Here is a 22,306-nt window from a genome sequence, read left to right on the forward strand (position 1 = left end):
TGTAGTGGAAGCAACAGACAAACAACTATAGAAAACAATGTCAGCTAGTGATAAGTATTAGACACAGAGTAAGGTCATAAGAATGACGGATATTAGAGAAAATCCAACTCTGAGGATGTGACATTAAGCAGGGTTTTGAATGAAAAGAGAATGTAAGCCATAAAAAGACCTAGGCAAAGAACATTTCAGAGGAAACAGCAATAGTAAAAGCCCTCAGGTAGACAAAGGCTGGCAGATTGAGAAGTGGCAAGAAATCCATTAGGTCTACAGTGGTGTTAATGAAGTTGAGTAGTGGTTGAAATTGTAGAGAGAGGGAGACCAGAACAGACAGGACCATGAAGAGCAGGGTACAAAGTTTGAATTTTTATTATGAGGAATAACACTAGAGGGTTTTAACCAAGGAAATGATAGGATTTGATTTATAATTTTAAAAGCCCATAAAACATGTTGTCTAATTAAAAGTTTGATGAGAATTACTTATTTTTCAAGGGCTCCCATAAGTGGCTATAAAAATCAATTCATAATATTACAACAAAGTAATGAGAAATTACCTTATTGCAGCACAATTTATTTAAAAATCATTTGGTATTAATTTAAGAACAGAACAAACACTATCATTCAAACATGTTCTGATTTATCTTCTAAATTCTAAACACAGGCATTCAAAGCCGTTTACAATCTACAAAGATTTTGTCCAAGTAATACTTCCCTTTCAAAGTTTCTTAAGGATATAGATGCTAGAATTAAGCCTTGGGATTTATGTGATAATCAAAATACATCATCTACTGACAACATTGATTATCAATACTGCCTAGACCAGGACAATTTAAAATTTTGCTTTCTGCTTTTATCATACCATTGTGTATAATATTATGCCTGAAGATGAAAAATGAGAACAAATGTATATATACTATTGTTGTCAATTTTATATACTCTAAGTATATACTGATCAATTTACATTTTTGTTACAAAAATTTTCCAAATACACTGCAATAGTACAAAAGTCATTTTACCTTAAATGAAACCATTAAGTACTGTTTACTTAAATGTTCAACAAATGATACACTTTTATGATGCAATTTTTTAAAAAATCAGATTTCCTTCCTGGTGTTTATTAGAAAATAAATCCAACCCACAGAATGAAATGCACATAGTAAAACCCCACTAATTGGAACCAAGGAAAGATCAATATGAATGGTAGAATGTTCAGAAAGAAATGCAATTTTGCTAACTTTGCAAGCCTTTGTTTAGCCCACCAAAATATTAAGAGGCAGTGCTTGGCACATAATCAGGGCTAATAGATGTTCCTGCATTCATTCAACCTACCAACTATTTAACTTCTATTGCAATTACACTGTTAGTAAGTAAACAGCATTTTTAAAACGCAAGGCTTTCTTTTCACTAGAAGTGGCTAGTTTCCCGGAAATCTTTTTTAAAACTTCTAATTTTTGTTTTTACATGTTGTGAAGCAGTGAGGTTCTAATTAATGAAGTTTTACTACATTTGGGAATTCATATTTTGGACACTGCTTTGACAACATCAAAATAATATGAATTCAATACAAAAATCAATTTTCCCCCAGAGGTAAGACTGTTTTTTGACACTATGTCAACTAGTCATGGCAAATTAAAATCTGATTTTTCAAAGCTCCCTTACATGTTTTTTTGCCTCTTTTAAATCAATCTCTGCTATTTGAATATGTTCATGGAATACAAAATAATTTTCTTATCCAAACAAAAATAGGAAATGAAAAATCAAAATAAAACATATCGCATTATGAAGATAAATTATTCCTGATTATATGCTTTAGAATTATACCCTCCAACAGTGTAGACTCGATAAAAAGTTGACTTTTCTAAATAAAAAATAGCACAGTCCTAAGCTTCAATGAAAGCTGTTATCATGAAGTCAGAGACTTTGAAAACCTCTATGCCCTTTTGTAAATGCTACCTAACTTTTATTAAGTCACATATATTCAAACCAATAACATTAAATGATGGTCATAAATGCAAAAGAAATCAGCAAAAACTATAACTATGTTCTATGACTTTAGAAAATTATGCTAGTTACTGGAATCTTCTTGTAGCACTTAGATAATACAATACAGACCAAGGCTAAAAGGACAGTGAAGTAGAAAATATATATATTAAGTAGAGAAACAAATGAAACACCATATTAAATTTCAAATTATCTTGAGGACTATAGGAAAAGTTATTTTTTAACTGAAAATATACTTTAACAAAAAAAACCCGTCATTCACTGACCATGTGAATAAACCCACATTGCCTGTATGGTAGTTTCAAGGGAAGGAACAGTACAATATTTTACCTGCCAGTGCGGTAAATCTCAAGAGGATGAAGACCTAGTTCATCCCTTGGAAGAGAAATTTGGCCAAAAAAGTTTATTCCTTTTTTTCTCCAAATGTGGTTAAATAAACCAGATATCCCCAAAGTAATGAAGACTCATTTCAAGTAATTACTCTGCTTACAAGTTTTATTTACACAGTAATTGTTAATAGTGGTTTTCAGTGAATTCATTGTATTTACATTTTTATATACACATTGATAAAGAAACTGTACAATAAAAAAAATGAGAAAAAGAAATATAGCAACTTAGGTCCAACTCAGGAAACAAATGGACAAAAGGAAGATTAAATTCAGGCAGGTGGTATAACCTCAATGAGATTACTGCCAAGGCTTACATTCCCTCTATCAGGGCCACCAATATGAAGGATGTAGTTACCAGAGTAAAAAGTCATTCTAAAACCTATTAAGACCCTGGGTACTCCCTCAATATTTTATTACACTACTAGTTTCCACAAAGCAAGCTCCTATCACAGGAGTTAACTTCTGAGGGCTCCACTAGTGGTCCCTAGGTTAGAATGACCCATGGGGTAAAAATATATGGACACCATCTGGTCCCATACTCCTAAAGAGGCAGTCACTACACTAACAAGGTTCTCAGGCTTGTTAGTTTGAAGACAATATACCACTAACAGAAATAGTGTGCTTAAGTGTTGTTTCAAATCAAACTACAACATAAAAGCACACTATAAATCTAATTATTAACCAAATAGCATGTTATATAGATATTATTCATAATATTTAAGTAATTTACTTTAGGTTTAAGAATTAAACATATTACAAAATAAATTTAATGTCAATTTACCAATAATTAATAATTTCTTTATCCACTATACCATCAAAGTTAGACTCACTAGAAAAAAGTTAATTTTATCTTTTTTTAACTCTTATTTCCATTAATTAGAAAATTATGCACAGTGTTTTACAAGTCACGGACTTGGCTACATATTAAGATTTCAAATTTCAAACTGGAATTAACAAATTTTGTTTCTACAGACAGTGAAATAATTTTAACTAAAAAATATAAAGTCTTGCCACGTAGCATGCTACTTAAGAACTTTCAGAATTCATACTTTTTACTCTTACCAGTGAAAAACCTCATTTATATTTATGGACTTAGTCCCAAATCTTCAGTCCACTAAAGTGCAAACAACTTTCCTTCTACCAGTTAGCTGTCTTAGATGAACAACTTCTTAGACTAGAAACCGAAAGGCTAAAATTCTTTGAGTGATAGGAATTCCTTAAGGGAAAGAAACAATTTGCCTTCAAAAAGAAATAGACATGATACTGTGGGAAAACACCTAAACAAATGTGAAACAATTTCCCACCAATATTTCCAGCTCCCAATCCATCCAAATTTGCCCCAACCTGTGAATTAAGATCAACAGCTTCAGTTACTTAAATAATTTACAACTAAAGTTGCTGACTCTTGGTCTATAATATCTTCAAAAGGTCAGAACTGGAGATTGACAATATTTGTATTAAGGTGTTTATTTCAAATAGTATTTTGGAAGTTAAAGTAGTATTTAACAATCCTGATCTGACTTCCAAAGTGCCTTTATGATAATTGTTAGAAAAGAAAAGATGTAAAAATTTGAAGTATCTCCAACGCTGTTAAAAAAAAATTATTGCATTACTGTTCACTCCAAATTATGGAGTATAAACTAGCCATTTAAACTTCTTCCTTTGTAAAATGGCTATCCCTACAAAATTCTTTTTGACTAATACTGTCAATAGGTTACTTATTTCATTTACTTCAGCCATGGAATTCAAAATCTGCAGTTTTCTATGTCTTGATTCTTTTAGATTTCTCCAACATTTTCTTCCATGCTTTTTACATAAGAAATGAAAAACTTTTATCAAAAAACAAGTTTATATTCCAATTAGTCTGTTAATTTTGAAGATTAGATTTTCAGAGCAGGACTAATATTCTTGTCTCCTTCTTTAATATCCTTCATCACAGATGCAAAGACCTGGAATTACATAGAGTAAAGATTAATCCTCAAAAAACTACCATGCAGATTAAAGAGATTTAAATAACTATAGTTTATTAACATGAAAAAGCTTTAGTATACTTAACTCTGTCCCAGAAGACTGCCATTCTCAAATCCTCATTTGTTTCAACCCAATTTTATAGTATATAATTAGATTCCAGTTTTCATCACTTGTCAAATATTCTGAAATTACTATTTGGCAACAGAACATTTCCTGGACCAATATTCTTACACTTAATTTTCACAAGCAATAAAACTGAGCTTATAATGCCTACTGTCTATCATTCATGGAGCAAATGATAATGCTATTTTTTTATGTCACTTAAGTTAGACTGCCAATGTTTGCTTCCCTAACAAGACTACACATCTAAAAAGCCAGGATCATACATTATATTCTTTCTAGTGCAAATCCTTAGCACACAGCAGGTGTTCAATACAAATGTTGTCTTATTTTAAATAACAAAGTAATTATATATTTGCTTTCGCAAATAAATGACTACTGTAGGTTGTACTTCACTAACCTCTTAAGATATTACTGAATTTACATAAAAATAAATCCACAGGTTTAGATAGATAAAAGAGGAGCAATCTGTGTTAAACTCTTGCCTTTTCACAGTTAAAAATTATTTAAAAGATTATATATATATTTTTTTAAGCACTAACATTTGAGAAATACGTAACTTTTTAATAAAAAGTCAACTGATTGTTTTAACACATCTATTTGAAGTAGGAAAACGTCACTCTACCTGAGTCCATTTTTTGGTGCTATTCTGCATCTGAATGGCTGCAATACAGCTGAACAGCTTTTCTGATGTGATATCTTCTGGCAATTTAGTTAGAAACTGTGCTATATGAATAAAATCCATCTGTAGGAGAATATCTTCATATAATCGGAGGATCCCTAATCCAGTCCTAAATAAAAATTCCTCCCCATCTCTGCAAAATACATCCCAGACTCGACAGGCCAGATCAAGTGGTAGTGATTTGCTATATAAGGTGAAGATCCTAAAATCCGGAGGGAAAAAATAGTCATTGAAATTTTTCATTTATTGATTCATTTACTCATTAAGCATCTCTATGTGAATAATAATTACGGATAAAAACACAAACAACGTATGACTCTTTCCCTCAAAGAGCTTGAGTAGTAGGAAATGAATGTATTTATGTGAATTTACTATCTTACATAGATATATGGCCTAATACAAACTAGAGTGGCAGAAAGCCTAGTGCTTAAGGGTATGGCTCTGAAACTGGAATGCCTAACTTTGAATCTTAGATTCAATAAGTTAGATTTCCAACTTATTATTTGTGTGATCTTGAGCAAGATATTTATCCTTGTTGTCCCTCAATTTCCTCATTAGTAAACAAAAGATAATAATACTATCTACGTCTCAGGATTGTACTGAAAATTAAAGGAGTTAATATATTTAAAGTGTTTAGAACAGTGTCTGGTACATAAGAAATGCTCAATAAAAGTTATTATTATTATGAATGAGAAACCCAAGTATCACCTTTTAGTAACCTAAGTACAAAATTGTAAAATCTTACTTCTCTCTTTTCTTCTTCCAGAAATACACAGTTTTGTTTTGTTTTTTTTCCTTAACCAAACTTTACTTACTACTTCTTTTGGAGCATGTATACACTCCAACAGAATCATCAAAATTTTTTCCCATCCTTTCTGACAATGTCTGATCATATAATTCATTATCCAGTGGTGCTTCAGGGTGGCATTCTGGTTGGGGAAGCAGGGAGAATAGGTGCTAGAGAACTTCTCTTAAAGTTGCCTTAGCAAAGAAACTACACATTTTTTAAACAGAATTTGTTTATTTGAGATTAGGCCTGATGAAACTTCAGAAAGGGAACCAAACGCTCTCCCCCACACACAAAAAATGAATACCCTTTAGCACCGCCACTTATTTATTCCTGTTTTCTTGCACAATTGTTTTTGGGATTTGTATATAGTAAGTTCAATAGAAGCAATGGGAAAAAAATCCATGTCTACTTCTTAAATTATAAACACACATTTAATTATATAAGAAAAAGAATACTCCTAGTGGCACATGGAATACTAACTCACTATTCAAAAAGAGAAAGGGTCCCAGCAGTGCCTTGGCAGTTTCTGGTATACATCACTTCCTCATTATTGGTTTCATCCTGCTCCCTGTATTAATTGTGATCCTGATTTGCCTCGTGTTCACATTCCTCAAGACTGACAATTGAGTTATTTTATCCCCCTTCTTTACAGATTTAGTATTTGATCTTAGTCTTCTGGGTCCCATGATATAAAACTCTTCCTCTCCCTATTACCGTGGGTCCTTCCCAGAGGAACTCCAATGTTCCTAGGGGAAGTGGAAGAGAATACCCTGAAAAATAACTTCATTTTTTAAAAAAAGTCTAAATAAAAGAAGCCCCAACCAAATGGGAAGACATAATATTTAACCAATATCATTATTTATTTTTCTACATTAAAACTTAATATTATTTATATGAAACCCAATAATTTTAAATGATTAGGATTTAAGGTTTAACATTTTATGTATACTTTTAATAATCTATCTTAAGATCAACAGTTCCAGGCCAGCCCATGCTCCTAATGTCTAGGTCGCTGGTTTGATTCCCACATGGGCCAGTGAGTTGCGTCCTCTACAGTTAAGATGTGAACAACAGCCTTCCCTGGAGCTGGGCTGCAGTGATGTCGGCGTGAGTGGCTATGGGCTACCGTGTGCTGCCAATGAGCAGCGTGAGTGGCTGGCAGCCGGTGAAAGCTGCCATGAGCTGCTGTGAGCGGTCTACCGAAGACTGGCGACCGACTGCCTCAGCCGGGGGGAGCGCAAGGCTCATAATACCAGCATGGGCCAGGGAGCTGTGTCCTACACAACTAGACTGAGAAACAATGGCTTGAACCGGAGTGGGGGAGGCGGAAGAAGGAGGGAAAAAAAAACCCAACTGTTCCATCTCTTTGGCAAAACTCACCCCCACATTCTATAATCAACTGGCTACTGCTACCAGAGTCTGAGGCAAACCCTCCAAGTTAAAACAGAAGAGCATTAGCACCTAAATAAGGCATCATTTCTCTGTCAGAAAGCTGGATAAAGCCTTGAAAAAAACAAAGCTCTCAATTAAAAAAAAACACTATTATAACTATCATAAACCCTAGTGTGTTAAGTAAAATAAAAGAAATCAACTAACTCTTTATGAAAGCTTAGTATGTAGTACGCATTGAATGAGATATTCCATGTAAAACACCCTCATTACAACTCAAGATATAAATATTATCATTCCCATTTTATAGATAAGAAATTAAAACATAAACTGGGGGATTCTGATTTCAACTCCATAGTCCATGTCTTAATCAAATGCCTCTCCACAAAAATATGAGTGTTTCTCTATTTGTAAGAGAATCGTGTTTTTTTATATGTATGATCCCATGTAGGAAATTTACTCTAGTTCCTAAAACACACAAAAAGTTATACTTTGTTTTTTTTAATTATTATATTTTATGTATGTCAGACTTACCAGTCTATCAAGTATATGTCTGGTGTAAGACTGTAAGATTTGAAATGAAGAAATAGTTTGGAGAGATTTTCTTCAAAAAATACTTCGAATGTTGCAAAATATTTCAACATCTAAAGATAGAAATATCAATAAAATATTAAAGAGCATGCTCTAAAAATCGAGAAATTAAATCCTTAATCATAAATTAATAAAATCTTAGTACCTCTCTCTGAATCTTTTCATCAAACATTAATAAAACTATAATTCAATGAAAAGCTAATTTTAGATCAGATTATTTTAGTCTTCTATTGTTTCCACTCTAAAATGGCATTCAGCTACTGAAACTGACAGTCAAAGGAAAACATGCTTCATTTCCGAAGTCCATACCATGCTGTGATCCACACGGAAGAAGGCCAGTTGGCATGGCTTATTAAGGAGATTTGCAAAGGCAATGAAGGCATCTGACTCCTCCAGATTGAGAATGAGAACTGCTGCTATGAAGGACATCCCTTGGACCTTCAAAGGGGAAAAAACACTTAATCAAAATGTGCCTATAATAATTCTGCAGTTTATTTTATTGCATTCCTGAAAAATTATAAATGACATTACAAGGTAAAATTAACCAATATCTTTTCCCCAACAGCAGTAAATATAAACAAGTCATTAATAATTATGAAATCTCCTTAACTTTAAATTTCTTAATCATGTGGTATAGTTTAAAAAGTACTAGGAAAAATTTTGGAAAAAAGAAAAAAGTACCAGCTTTTACATGCTACAAAAGCCTGTCTCAGTGTATTACTTAGTTTTCATTTTCTCCGTCAGAAGTCTTTCAAAGCACAGAATCACAAAGTTTAATGAAAATCAGGTGATTGTCTTCATTGTTATATCTGTCTGAGGCAGAAAGTGAGGAATTAAGAATAAAAGATATGTATGGGAAGTGCTGTTGAAATTCCAAGAAAGACGAGGTTGTGAAGGTTAAGACAGTAAGGCTGGATTCCTGGAAAAGTAGGAGGAAGAAATAAGAAAAAAAACATTTCAAGATGGGAAAGATGTATGAGTCAAGACACACAGAACCAGCCCAGTTGGAGCACAGGATTTAAAATGGGAATAATGGGAGAAATTACAAAAGGTGGGATGAATTTACAAATTGTGAAAGGCCTTCAGTAAAAGGCTAAGTTACCTACAGAGGCTTGCTTGTGAGCTGTGGGGAGTTATTGTACATTTCTGAGAAGACAGGTAGTATGGAATAGATACTGTAAAAAATATTCATTCTTTCATTTAAAAAAATTTATCAAACACTTACTTCTTCTGGTAGAAATTTGCATAATAGACTTAATACAGAGACACCACTCAGAATATTTGCAATGATACCTCTGTTTCTTTCTACTTTCTCAGGACCTTTAAATTTTTGAGTGCACTTCAATCTGAAATCCCATTCCATTATTATACTAATCTTGAAACTTCTGTTACCAGAGTGACCAATGATATTTATCATAAAACCCAATGGGCACTTTCCTACCCACTTAGCAGAATTCCCTTAGCTTCTGTGACCCAATATTTCTTTGTTCTCTTCTGACTTCACTGGATTTTTCTGAGTACTCTTAGCAACTCTACAGTAATTGCCTATTTGGTTTTCTAGAATATAAATTCTATGAGAACAGAGCCTGTGGTAGGCAGGCAGAATTATTTGCCCATGAAGATATCCACATCCTAATCCTGACCCTGTGAAAATGTTACCAACAATGGCAAAAGGGACTCTGCAAACATGATTAAATTAAAAATCCTGCAATGGGAAGATTATCCTGGATTAGGTGGATGGGCCCAATGTAATCATCATGAGGGTCCCTATAAGTGAAAGAGGGAGGCAGGAGAATAAACAGAGTTTTGAGGATGCTACATTATTGGCTTGGAAGCACCAAGGAATATAGGCAGCCCCTGGACGCTAAAAAGGGCAAGGAAATGGATTCTCTTCTAGAATCCTGTTCTCTTCTGGAGTAGGAACACAGCCATATCAATACTTTGACTAGAGCCTAGTAAAATCTATTTTGAACGCTAACCTCCAAAGCTGTCAGATATCGAATTTGTGTTGCTTAACACCATTAAATTTCTGGGGTCATTTGCTATGACAATAGGAAACTACTAATACAGAGACAAGGCTGTGTCTGTTTGTTTACAATTGTATTCTTAATACTAGAATTTGTGCTCAATGTATGCAAGGAGCAAATTGTTAAACATCTGTAATAGAAGGGTAGCAAAGCAAATAGAAGGGATTAAAATATATTTAATTGAGGGAATTCTGGTCAAGATGGCAGAGCAGGTAAACACTGTGCTTGCCTCCTGTCATGACCACAGCAAAGTTACAACTAAACTATAGAACAACCATCATTGAGAATAACCTGAACTCTAGCTGAATCAAAGTCCTACAACTAAGAACATACAGAAGAAGTCACCTTGAGATTGGCAGGAATGAGAAGATGTGGACTGGGCTGGTCTCACACACACGTAACCTTTAAAAATTAGGAGTATCTCGGTTGTGGACATCCGCCCTGGAGACTTAGGGGTCCCAGTCCCATACCAGGCTCCCCACTCCAGGGTTCCAGTGCTGAGGAGAGACGTTCCCATAACTTCTGACTGAAAACCAGTAGATTATGGCTCAGTGAGACGAGGGTGGCTGGAGTACCTCTTAAAGGGCTTATACACAGACTTATTCATTGACAGATTCACTACTCTGAACTCCAGCGCTGGGGCACCAGGTCAAAAGGCATAAGAACATAAAGGGAGGAACTGAGTTGTCTGGTTTCAGGATGAGGACTGGAGAGGCAGCTTTCACCAGACAAAGTGCTGGCAGAAGCCACAATTCCTTTGCTGAGCCCTCCCCATTCCTGAAGTTCAGACACACTTGGTCACCGTATCTGAGTTTCTATCAACCTGGCTAACAGCCATCCTCTGCCTAGCCATAGGTGATTCCCCTACACCCTGTCCCACCCAAATCGTGAGCCCACCCAAGCTGCTTTCAGTGACTTTTCCATATGAACAGCCTGTCTTGGCTCATGCCTGCAGACTTTCCTAAAATTTCTCAAAGGTTCATAAAACCTAAACAAGAAGCATCTGGCCACCATGTTTCCCATACCTCTTGCTAAGCAGCCCCAAGCATGACACTACTGGCAGTGGGCATCGGTTCACGGCTTGGCCTCTTGATGCACCTTCAAGCCCTGCACAAGTGGCAGACATCTGCAGATTCCTTTGTGGCTCATACCAGGTAGCCCTGGGCAGGGCACAGGTTGAGGCTGAACTTGGCCTGTAGTGAAGCCCTTCCCAGGAGGCCCTGGGGCTGCCCCACTGGGTAGCCAGCTTTGAACCAAGTCAGAGCACCACCCAGCCATCTCCAAGGATGAAACACCCAAAGGGAAGATTGGGCAGGCACCAGGGCCCTGCTAAAGTGAACCCTGCTCTGTAGGATCAGCCCCTGCACAACAGCTCCTTCACTGTAGTCATGGCCAGTCCTCACAACCAATCAGCCTGGGGGTCAAGCACTTTTAGTGATGTGCAAACAGGAACCAAGGCTCAACTACAACAGGGCACATGAGGGGCACACCTGGAGCACCTGGCTCAGCTGACCAGGGAGACTATGCCACTGGATACCTACTATATAAGTCCACTCTGCTAAGACCAGGAGACACAGCAGCTCTACCTAATACATAGAAACAAACACAGGGAGACAGCCAAAAGGAGGAGACAAAGAAACATGTCCCAAATGAAAGAACAGAACACAACTCCAGAATAAGAACTAAACAAAATGGAGACAAGCAATTTACCAGACAGAGTTCAAAACACTGGTTATAATGATCCTCAAGATTTCGGGAGAACTTCAACAAAGAGATAAGAAACATAGAGATGGAGGAAGAAAACATAAAAAAGAACCAGTTAAAATAAAGTATACAAGGGAAGAGGCGATAGATAAAGGTAAAGAGGATTAAATACATGGTGATGGAAGGAGAACTAACTCTCGGTGAACACACAATGCTATACATAGATGATGTATTACAGAATTGTACACCTGAAATCTATGTAACTTTACTAACAATTGTCACCCCAATAAACTTTAATTTTAAAAAAATGAAGAGTACAATAACTGAAATGAAGAACATATTAGAGGAAATCAACAGTAGATTAGATGGAGCAGAGGCCCAAATCAGCGATTTAGAAGATAAGATAGCAGAAAACACCCATTCAGAACAGCAAAAAGAAAAAAAAATCCAAGAAAACAAGGACAGTTTAAGGGGCCTCTAGGACAACATCAAGCATACCAATATTCAGATCATAGGGCTACCAGAAGAAGACAGAGAACAAGAAACTTAAAACCTATTTGAAGAAATAATGACGGAAAACTTCACTGACATGGCAAAGGAACTAAAAGCCCAGGAAGTGCACAGAGTCCCAAACAAGATGAACCCAAAGAGGCCCACACCAAGACACATCATAATTAAAACACCAAAAATTAAAGACAAAGAGAGAATCTTAAAAGCAGCATGAGAAAAGCAATTAGTTACCTACAAGGGAGATCCCATATGACTGTCAACTGATTTCTCAAAAGAAACTTTGTAAGCAAGAAGGGACTGGCATAAAATATTAAAGTGATGAAAAGCAATGACCTACAACCAAGATTATTCTACCCAGGAAAACTATCATTTAAAATTGAAGGAGAGATAAACAATTCCCAGACAAGAAAAATCTAAAGGAGCTCATCACCACCAAACCAGTAGTATTACAAGAAACATCAAGGGGACTTATTTAAGAAGAAAAATATGGGCCGGCCTGGTGGTTCAGGCGGTTAGAGCTCCATGCTCCTAACTCTGAAGGCTGCTGGTTCGATTCCCACATGGGCCAGTAGGCTCTCAACCACAAGGTTGCCAGTTCGATTCCTCGAGTCCCACAAGGGATGGTGGGCTCCGCCCCCTGCAACTAAGATTGAACACGGCACCTTGAGCTGAGCTGCCGCTGAGCTCCCAGATGGCTCAGTTGGTTGGAGCGTCCTCTCAACCACAAGGTTGCCGGTTTGACTCCCACAAGGGATGGTGGGCTGCGCCCCCTGCAACTACCAACGGCAACTGGACCTGGAGCTGAGCTGCGCCCTCCACAACTAAGACTGAAAGGACAACAACCTAAAGCTGAATGGCACCTTCCACAACTAAGATTGAAAGGACAATAACTTGACTTGGAAAAAAGTCCTGGAAGTACACACTGTTCCCCAATAAAGTCCTGTTCCCCTTCCCCAATAAAATCTTAAAAAAAAAAAAAGAAAAAGAAAAGATCAAATATATGAATAATAAAATGAATAACTACATATCTATCAACAATTACTTTAAATGAAAACAGATTAAATGCCCCTATCAAAAGATGGGTGGCTGAATGGATAAGAAAACAAGATCCTTTCGTATGCTGCCTATAAGAGACTCACTTCAGATCAAAAGACACATACACAGACTGAAAGTAAAGGGATGGAAAAAGATTACTTCATGAAAATGGAAATGGAAGAAAAAAAAAACACGAAAAACTGGGGTAGCAATACTTATACCAGACAAAACAGACTTTAAAACAAAGGCTATAACAAGAAACAAAGACCCAGTAATCCCACAACTAGGCATTTATCCGAAGAAACCCAAAATGCTATTTCAAGGTGTGTATCCGTATGTTGATGGCAGCATTGTTTACAATAGCCAGAATGTGGAGGCAGCCTGGGTGTCCACTGATGGATCAACTGATAAAGAGGTGGCCGTACGGATAAACAATGGAATATTGTTCAGCCATGGAAGGGAACGGGTTCTTCCCATCTGGGGTGGCATGAATGAACCTGGAGGGTACTGTGCTGAGTGGAGTATGTCAGACAGAGAAAGGCAGATGCAATGTGATTTCACTTATATGAGGAATCTAAACAACAAAATAAAGAAACAAACTCATACATACAGAGAATATTTTGATAGTTGCCAGATGGGAGAGGGCTTGGGGGGTGAGTGAAAAAGAGTAAGGAATTAAGAAGTACAAGTTGGTTGTTACAAAGTAGTCATGGGGATGTAGGATACAGCATAAGAAATACAGTCGATAATATGGAAATAACTATGTATGGTGTCAGATGGGTACTAACTAGATTTATTGAGGTAATAGATGGGAGGGGTTTAGGGGCAGGGTGAAAAAGTTGAAGGGATTAAGAAGTACACATTGGTACGTACAAAATAATCATAGGGATGTAAAGTAAAGCAGGGGGAATATAGTCAGTAATATGGTAATAACTATGCATAGTCCCAGGTGGATACAACTAGACTTGTCTTAAATCCCAGGTGGATTTAAGAAGGGGGATCACTTCTTAAATTACGTAAGTGTCTAACCACTATGCTGTAAATTAATATAATACTCAATGGCAACTGTAATTGAAAAATTAAAACCAGGTTGGGGGGAAGGTGAAGGGGAATAATAGGTTTAAATTTCCAGGTATAACACAAATAAATCTTAGGAATGTAATATACAGCATAGGAATATAGTCAATAATATTGTGATAGTGTGGTATGGTGTCCGATGGTTGCTAGACGTACCATGATGATCACTGTTTTAGGTATATAAATGTTGAATAACTATGTGTACACCTGAAACTAATAGAATATTGTATATTAGCTATATTTTAATAAAAAATCTTTGAAAAATAAATTTAAAAATATATTTGACTGAATCTAAGATGATGTTTATTGCGAATATTATTTTATATATAATTAAAAAAAGAATTGCTGCCAATTAAAAAATTACAATGCTTAGAATCTGTACTTTATACATATTCATAGAGCTATTAAAGCTCATTTAGATTTACCATATAAAACTCTTTTGTGTACATGAAAAGAAAAGAAAAATGAAGTTACCTCTACACTTTCTATGAATATTCTACAGTATTTATCAACTTGTAGTGTGATTCACTGGCACATCACTTATGTAGTATTTCTAGAAAAAAAGTATAACGTAAATCTAATCATGAGGAAATGATCAAAAAAATACTACTAAAATTTATTAAAAAGGGTCATTGTGAAAACATCAGGCATGACTCTTCAAAAGTATCACTGTCATGACCATAGAAAAAACTAAATTAAAGGAGGCTAAGGACATATGACAACTAAATGCCACATGTAACTCTACCTGGATCCCAGAAGAGGGTATGGAGGGGAGCTACTGCAACCTTTCTGTTAGTTTGAAGATCTTCAAAATAAAATCTTAAGAAACAAACAAAAACACACAAAGAAAAAAAACCCTATATACGAGGTGTGATCATAAAATACGGTGAATGTTTAAATTTTAAAAAAATTTATTACAGTAAAAGACACATTGTCATTAATCCCCCTCAAAATACTCCCCCTCGCTTCAAACACACTTATCCCATCATTCTTACCACTTTCTGAAGCAGTTCTGGAAGTCCTTTTTCATGACTGTGTTTAGTTGCGCTGTCTCGATGTCCTGAATCGATTCAAAACATTTACCTTTCATGGTCATTTTGACTTTGGGGAAGAGCCAGAAGTCTCATGGTGCCAGAGACAGTGAATAAGATGGATGAAGACACATTGTAATGTTTTTATTTGACAGAAAATGCCATACCAAAAGCGATGTGTGACACAGAGCTTTTCCACTGTGACCAAAAAATACGATGAGAGCCATCCAACGGAAAGGCGGAGATCTTCAATAGCGGAAGCATGGAATCGAACCTTAGTAACAGTGTGTGACAAGTCTGAACTTGTTCGGTGCAGTCAGTTGGGTGTGAGCAATGGCCGAGAGAAGGTGTGTTTTAAAGTGTTGCCATAAATCATCCTCCATGATGACAATGCTCCGTGTCACACATCATTTCTGGTATACAGTAACCTTTGTCAAATAAATACATTATGGTGTGTCCTTATCCACCTTATTCACTGGATCTGGCACCATGTGACTTCTGGCTCTTCCCCAAAGTCAAAATGATTCATTCAGGACATCGAGTCAGCCAAGACAGAGCAACTAAAGACACTCATGAAAGAGGACTTCCAGAACTGCTTCAGAAAGTGGCAAGAATGATGGGATAAGTGTGATTGAAGCGAGGGGGAGTATTTTGAGGGGAATTAATGATAATGTATCTTTTACTGTAATTAATTTTTTTTTATTTAAACATTCACTGTATTGACTGATCACACTCACATAGACCACCCAGCTTAAGAAATAAAATTTTACCTGTTGAAGCACCTGTATAAGCCACATACTTTCTGTCACTTTTTCTTCCTCCCTTCCCCTATGCCTGGCTAGGACTTGGGGAGGAGGTCATTTACTCAGGTTCCCTAATTCTTTATTATCCTTGCAGACACACACAGATCTTATTTTAGGGATTTTACTGATAATCACTACAGAGAAATAAGAGAGCTATACTGAAAAAAAAAATGTGGAAAAGTTATAAAGCTTACAAATTTCTTATTGTAATGCCTGAGCCCTGATCTATAGTTCCTGACTCCCTCTGAGATACTGGGAAATTTTGTCTGTCTTCTCACTTCCACTTTTATGAGGCACCCACCTTAGGGCCCCACCATAGTTCAGGTCCAGTTCCCTGTATGTGCCAGTAGATATAATCTAGGCAAAATAATAGCCACCTTACCTCCTTGCTTCAAAGGAGAAAGCTTGTATCATAGAACCTAAACAGACACTCAATACTTAAGTGTTTTACTCTACTCAGAAGTAATCTACAACCATTTCCTTATGGTGAAAAACGAATACAATTCCACAAGCTAAACAGAGGCTTCAAACTGGGATAAGTGTATCCTGGAGGTACATAAAGATTTTCCAAAGAGTACACCATACATTGTCATTGATTATTTTAAGGGAATCCATTTACAGATCCTCAATTTACATGTTTTCTTTTCTAAACATGATCTGCCTGAGAATGTCACTGCATTCACAGTGCAATGGATGAGAAAAGCCAGTCCTCACCCATTACAAAATATACTACGGTGAACTTCTCTGAGGCATGAAATGTGAAACAAAAGGGTAATTCCAAATATTCTTTGGGGAAAGTCTCTGGCTTCCCTGTCATATAAATGAATAAAAATATGAATTCCATTATATATTTGAATAGAGATGAGTAATAACAATTTTTATTTAGTGACCTAACCTCTTCCATATCACACCTTTTCTCAAAGAATGCATAGCCCTTGAGGGAAAGTCCCAGGAGAACAAATAAAGAAAATAGCAATATAGATTGGTGACCTTGGTCCTTTTAATTATAACTGGAATGTGAACTATTACCATATTTTTTCAAGATGTACTAAATAAATTCCACAGATAAAACTTGTGCATTTATTTATAGTTTTGTTATTCATGTGTTATTCATTAATGCAGCTACAAACAATTTTGTCAAATTACATAATGAAATATGTATTCCAATATAGTTTATATTATTCTTATCTCATCTTATAAAATAAGTCTGATTTGGCTGACTGGCTTGCCAATGAGGCTTAACATTACCAGTTAAACCTAACTGGTTATACGGTGGTCATTTCACATAAATTCAAAGAATTAATAAATGTGTATTCTGTAAAATATTAATGAAGAGCTTGTTCATATTTTTCTGTAAATGGATAATGATATATCAAATCATTAGTGTTTAAATTCCACTGGTTACATTTTTTAAAAGAGAAAGTTTTATTTTAAAATGTCAATATTTCATAAATGGTAAAAATTAAACCCTTTACAAATAAACCCATGATGAAAAAATTTTAATGTCAACTTGAAATGTGAAGGGGTTACAAAATGTTTTTACAATTCTATTACAGAATACATAAACAAGAGAGTGTAGACGCTTCACTCAAATTTCACTTTCTCCATAAAAACTATCTGACAATATTCTTTAATACTACAACCTGCCCCATCCCCAAATCTGGCACTTTCCCCTATTACTCTGCTATGCATGTTCCATAGCACTTTTCACCTTTTAATATAACATGATTTATTTATTTGTTTGTTGTTTATTGTCTGTCTCCTCCTCCTAAACCATAAGTGTATTTTATTCAGTGAGGTATCTCAAGTACTTAGAACAATGCCTGGCATACAGCAATAAAAATTTGTTTAGCTGATGAATAAATGAACAAATATACAAATAAACATGCAACAAAATAGAGTAAGTTGTACGAGGTAGCCACCCTATGGTGCAGTCTCAAAAATTCTTAAGACATACGTGAGAAGATGGTTTTAAGACTTCTGGTTAAACATGGCAAATTGAACACTCATATTTTTCTTTGTTGCCTCCCAAATCCAACTAAACTGACAGTAAAGAAAAAATATTAACGTAGGAGGACAAAGAAAATTAAAAATACATAAATACTAGATAATAACATTTTAGAAATTTTAATTTAACTAAATGGAGAATGTTAAAACTAAAGTATCTGCAGAGGAAAAAGCCAATAAGCAACAAGCCAATTTAGTCACAAAATCTGGAAGGCTCAGGAACTGAAGTCATCAGATACCTCTGAAATTGAAGGTAGGGCTAAAATTAGGATCGGCTGAGAATCTGTAACAGGTGCAAATCCCCTGACCTATCCAAGAGACAAGTGCCTATCCTTCCCTCAAACTAGCAGTACATAAGAAGTTTACCTCTGGATGTACAGTCAGGAAAAGGCAGGTTAGGGAGAAGGGGATGAGGCACCACACCTACAGCAGTGGCAATAAACGTTTAGAAATCCCAAGTTGCTCTCCCCAAAAGCTGGCAGCCAATCTCATAAGCCTCTGGTAGGAGATGGAAAGATGACACTCTGGCTAGGTAAGTTGATAGGTCCAAGGAAAAAAAGACACAGAGGCCCACACATTTGGGAGCTAACACAAAATAATACACTTCGATTTAAGATTAAATGTTTATATTCAGGGCCGGCCTGGTGGTTCAGGCGGTTAGAGCTCCATACTCCTAACTCCGAAGGCTGCCAGTTCAATTCCCACATGGGCCAGTGGGCTCTCAACCACAAGGCTGTCAGTTCGATTCCTCGAGTCGCGCAAGGGATGGTGGGCAGCGCCCCCTGCAACTAGCAATGGCAACTGGACCTGGAACTGAGCTGTGCCCTCCACAACTAAGATTGAAAGGACAACAACTTGACTTGGAAAAAAGTTCTGGAAGTACACACTGTTCCCCAATAAAATCCTGTTCCCCTTCCCCAATAAAATCTTTAAAAAAAAATGTTTGTATTCAAAAAAACAGATTGAAACAAATACTTACATAACCAACATCAGGTCTGTAACATGTATATGCCCCTAAGATACTGTGTAAGACATCATGATATGGGCCACCCTTAGGAGAGAAAAACAAAATGTCAAACTACACAAATATTTGACTCTAAGTTAATTCTCAAACAACATGTTAATAAACTCTAGCATTTCCTAAGTGACTAGATTTAGTTAGTATATTTAATCATTGTCAGAAATATTCTAAATGCACTACTAAAATGTTTTCTAAACAATTAATTTAAAAAACCCCGAACCCTGAACAATAAAAAAAGTCAGACAAACTCACTTGAGGGATATAATCTATATAGTGTATGTACAATTTCAAAGACTTCTAGATTTTGGGACAATAAGATTACGACGAAAACACTGTTTAATTTTATATAATACAATTTCAGCAAAAAAAAGATACCATCAAGCTACACTAAATTAAGATTAATAATTTTAATCTTAACGGTAAAAATTTTTATCTCATCAATCTAAAGAGAGGAATTCGATGTGTAAAGATTTGAGTCAAATATAAAGTACCTGTAAAATGTAATCATTTCTCATAAAGTATAATCAACTTCATAACAGCCTCTGCACAAAAAAACACCTTTTCCTATTTCAATAGTAATTCTGAAAAAAGTTTAAGTTTTGGGACAAATTTCTTTGTATTTTAACAATTTACTAGGCAAAAATGTTAAAATTCAAATATCTTACAGAATAAAAAAACAAATTCACCTTAACGAAAATTCATCTAGCACCTACTACATAAAAGGCACTATGTGCTATGCTAACTGTAATGCATTCAGTCAGTAGAATAAAATACTTTTTCTACTAGTTTCACACTTTTTATATTAAGTTCACCAATTTCTATAGTTTTGCCTTTTTAAAAAACAACAGTTATGAATTTAGAGAATCTGTTCCCTTGGATTAAAAAAAAAGTAGTTAAAAACTAGTTAGAAACTCCCACCTTCTGAAAGATGTAGAGAGATGGAAATGTACGGGATATATCCAACTTAATTAATTCCAGACTGGCCTCCCGATCAGCAACAGATATACCTGTATTTGCCAGGTAGATAAAATGAAAGTGATTACTTGGCTACACCCAGTTCAAGCTTGTAAACACAGAATAATCATACAGCATATACGTTACTTAAGGAAAGTTAAAAGCTGAACAATCAAGAAGTTTAAAGAAATGCCACATAGCTTTTGCTTGAACTCTATTAGAGCATCTTAGATGAAGAAAATATCTATATTTATCAGAAGGATGTATAGTGAAGGATTTCCACTTCCAATTTTTATAGAAGATAGAGGGTAGAACGTAGGAATTTTTTTTTGAAAGTAGGTACACTATCGCTCCCAGAATAACTAGGAAAAAACAAACACATTTCAAATATTACATGTTTCTTTAAAAAGGTACAAGAGAGCTGTGTACACAGAGAGGTTGAGATTTAAATCTCAGGAAGGAAGAGCCCTTCCTAGCTGAGTGATACCAGTGGCCATTTTTCTTCCTGGGGCACCTGCCAAGTCTGGGCCTGGACTCAGGATTGAGCATGTCATAGACAACAGTACTCTGCTTGGGGAAAGAGAAACCAAAAGAACTTTTCATAGCCAGATAAGACTGATGTGATAGACAAAGCCTGGAGGTGTAGCTCATTTTCCCCTATGGGACTTTTACTGAGTGCTACTATACTGCAAAAAAAACAGATTGAAAAGACAAATTGAAATCACCCAAAATCACATGGCCCTTGGGAGAAAGTCTCATAGAGGAAAGAGGCTGTAATCAAAATTGGACAGTTATTCCCATCAAGAAATTGGAAACTCGAGATGAACTAAGTCTATCTAAAGCTGCAACCGTGCTCCAACCTAGCTCGGTTACTGACTGAACTGAGGCGATGACCCAACTGCTTAACAAAAGAACATGCTTCCTTTGCAGCGGAAACATCAGATTCAGCTTATACATTCTTTTTATATATGACTGGCATACAATTAAAAATTTTAAGATAATGCAAAGAAGCATGAAAATGTAACTTCTAATCAAGGGGAAAAACAGCCAATAGAAGGAGACCTGCAGATAATCCAGTACTGAAATTAACAAACAAGAGCATTAATTGTTATATATAGAGGGAAAGATGGGAGGAAATGTACGAGATGGCAAGATGAAGAATTTCCACAAAGAAACAGAATCTACAAAAATAACGAGGTGGACATTCTAGAATTACAAAGTATAATATCTGAAATTAAAGACTCATTGGACAGACTAAATAGACTGCATATAGAAAAAAAGATTAGTGAACTGGATTACAGGTCTGTAAAAATCATCTAAACTGAGGCACAGAAAAAAAAAATTTTTAAGTATAAAAGACTTCTGTGACACTGTTAAATGAGCTAACATACACGTAACTGGAGCCCCAGAAAAAGAGGAGAGATGCGGTAGACGTAATATTTGGAAAGATAATAATCAAAAAAGTTAAATGACAACTGCAAATTATAAACACTCAGGAAATAAGAAATCAGTAATTTAAATAGAACATTGCTACTGATTGGAACAATTCTTCATTTATATTCAATTAATTTCTACTAAAGTATAACTTATAACGCTTAATCATGACAAAATACCTCAGAAGCAAATCCTTTTAATTTTAATTCTTATACTTTCAATACTTCATAAAAATGAGTTTAAAAGGAATGACGAAACAGTTACATCTTCATCTTCCTTACACCTTCAGTTTCTCACAAATACCTGACGTAGGTAAAAGGTCTCAGGATGATGGTTACATGAGCCCTTATCGAAATTAAGTCTTCTCTTTAAACCAGTTTAGTCAATTTTCCCCAACCTACTGTTCACTTTACTAAAACAGAAAAAAAGAGTATCAAGGAATTTAAGAGTTGTTTATACTCATAGAAAATCACTATGAGATGTGCACCATTTCTCCATCCCAAGCCATGTTCATTTTTAGAGTTTCACTTACAAGCAAGGGAAGAGTTTATTTTCTATGAAGTAGAACAAATGTACAAAGAAAAGTGACTAGCAGACAAATAGCTTTCTATGTCATTATTCAAGGACAAGAGATGACTGAAAAAAATTACCTAATTTACATAAACGCTGATAATAGAAAAAAACAAAAAACAAAACTGTTCCTGTTTTCTCCAAAATGATTAGGAAAAAACATGATCAGAGTGGAGGGAAAGATGGGGGTCTATAAATGAATT

General features: G+C 35.5%; 1 protein-coding gene across 1 annotated transcript in view; it reads right to left on the bottom strand.

The window, feature by feature from the left end:
* Positions 1 to 544: 544 nt before the first annotated feature.
* The window catches only part of TBC1D12 (TBC1 domain family member 12), an 87,123-nt gene continuing 65,361 nt past the window's right edge, over positions 545 to 22,306 (bottom strand). The window contains exons 8-13 of the mRNA XM_081074699.1: positions 20,064 to 20,152; positions 19,104 to 19,175; positions 8,240 to 8,368; positions 7,874 to 7,983; positions 5,104 to 5,362; positions 545 to 4,336 (exon numbers count right to left, since the gene is read on the bottom strand). Coding sequence (XP_080930825.1) covers positions 4,268 to 4,336; positions 5,104 to 5,362; positions 7,874 to 7,983; positions 8,240 to 8,368; positions 19,104 to 19,175; positions 20,064 to 20,152 — 728 coding nt within the window. The 3' untranslated portion in view covers positions 545 to 4,267. The remainder of the gene's footprint in view (positions 4,337 to 5,103; positions 5,363 to 7,873; positions 7,984 to 8,239; positions 8,369 to 19,103; positions 19,176 to 20,063; positions 20,153 to 22,306) is intronic.

This window comes from Rhinolophus hipposideros (assembly GCF_964194185.1).
Source record: "Rhinolophus hipposideros genome assembly, chromosome: 15".
In the NCBI taxonomy this organism is placed as follows: Eukaryota; Metazoa; Chordata; class Mammalia; order Chiroptera; family Rhinolophidae; genus Rhinolophus; species Rhinolophus hipposideros.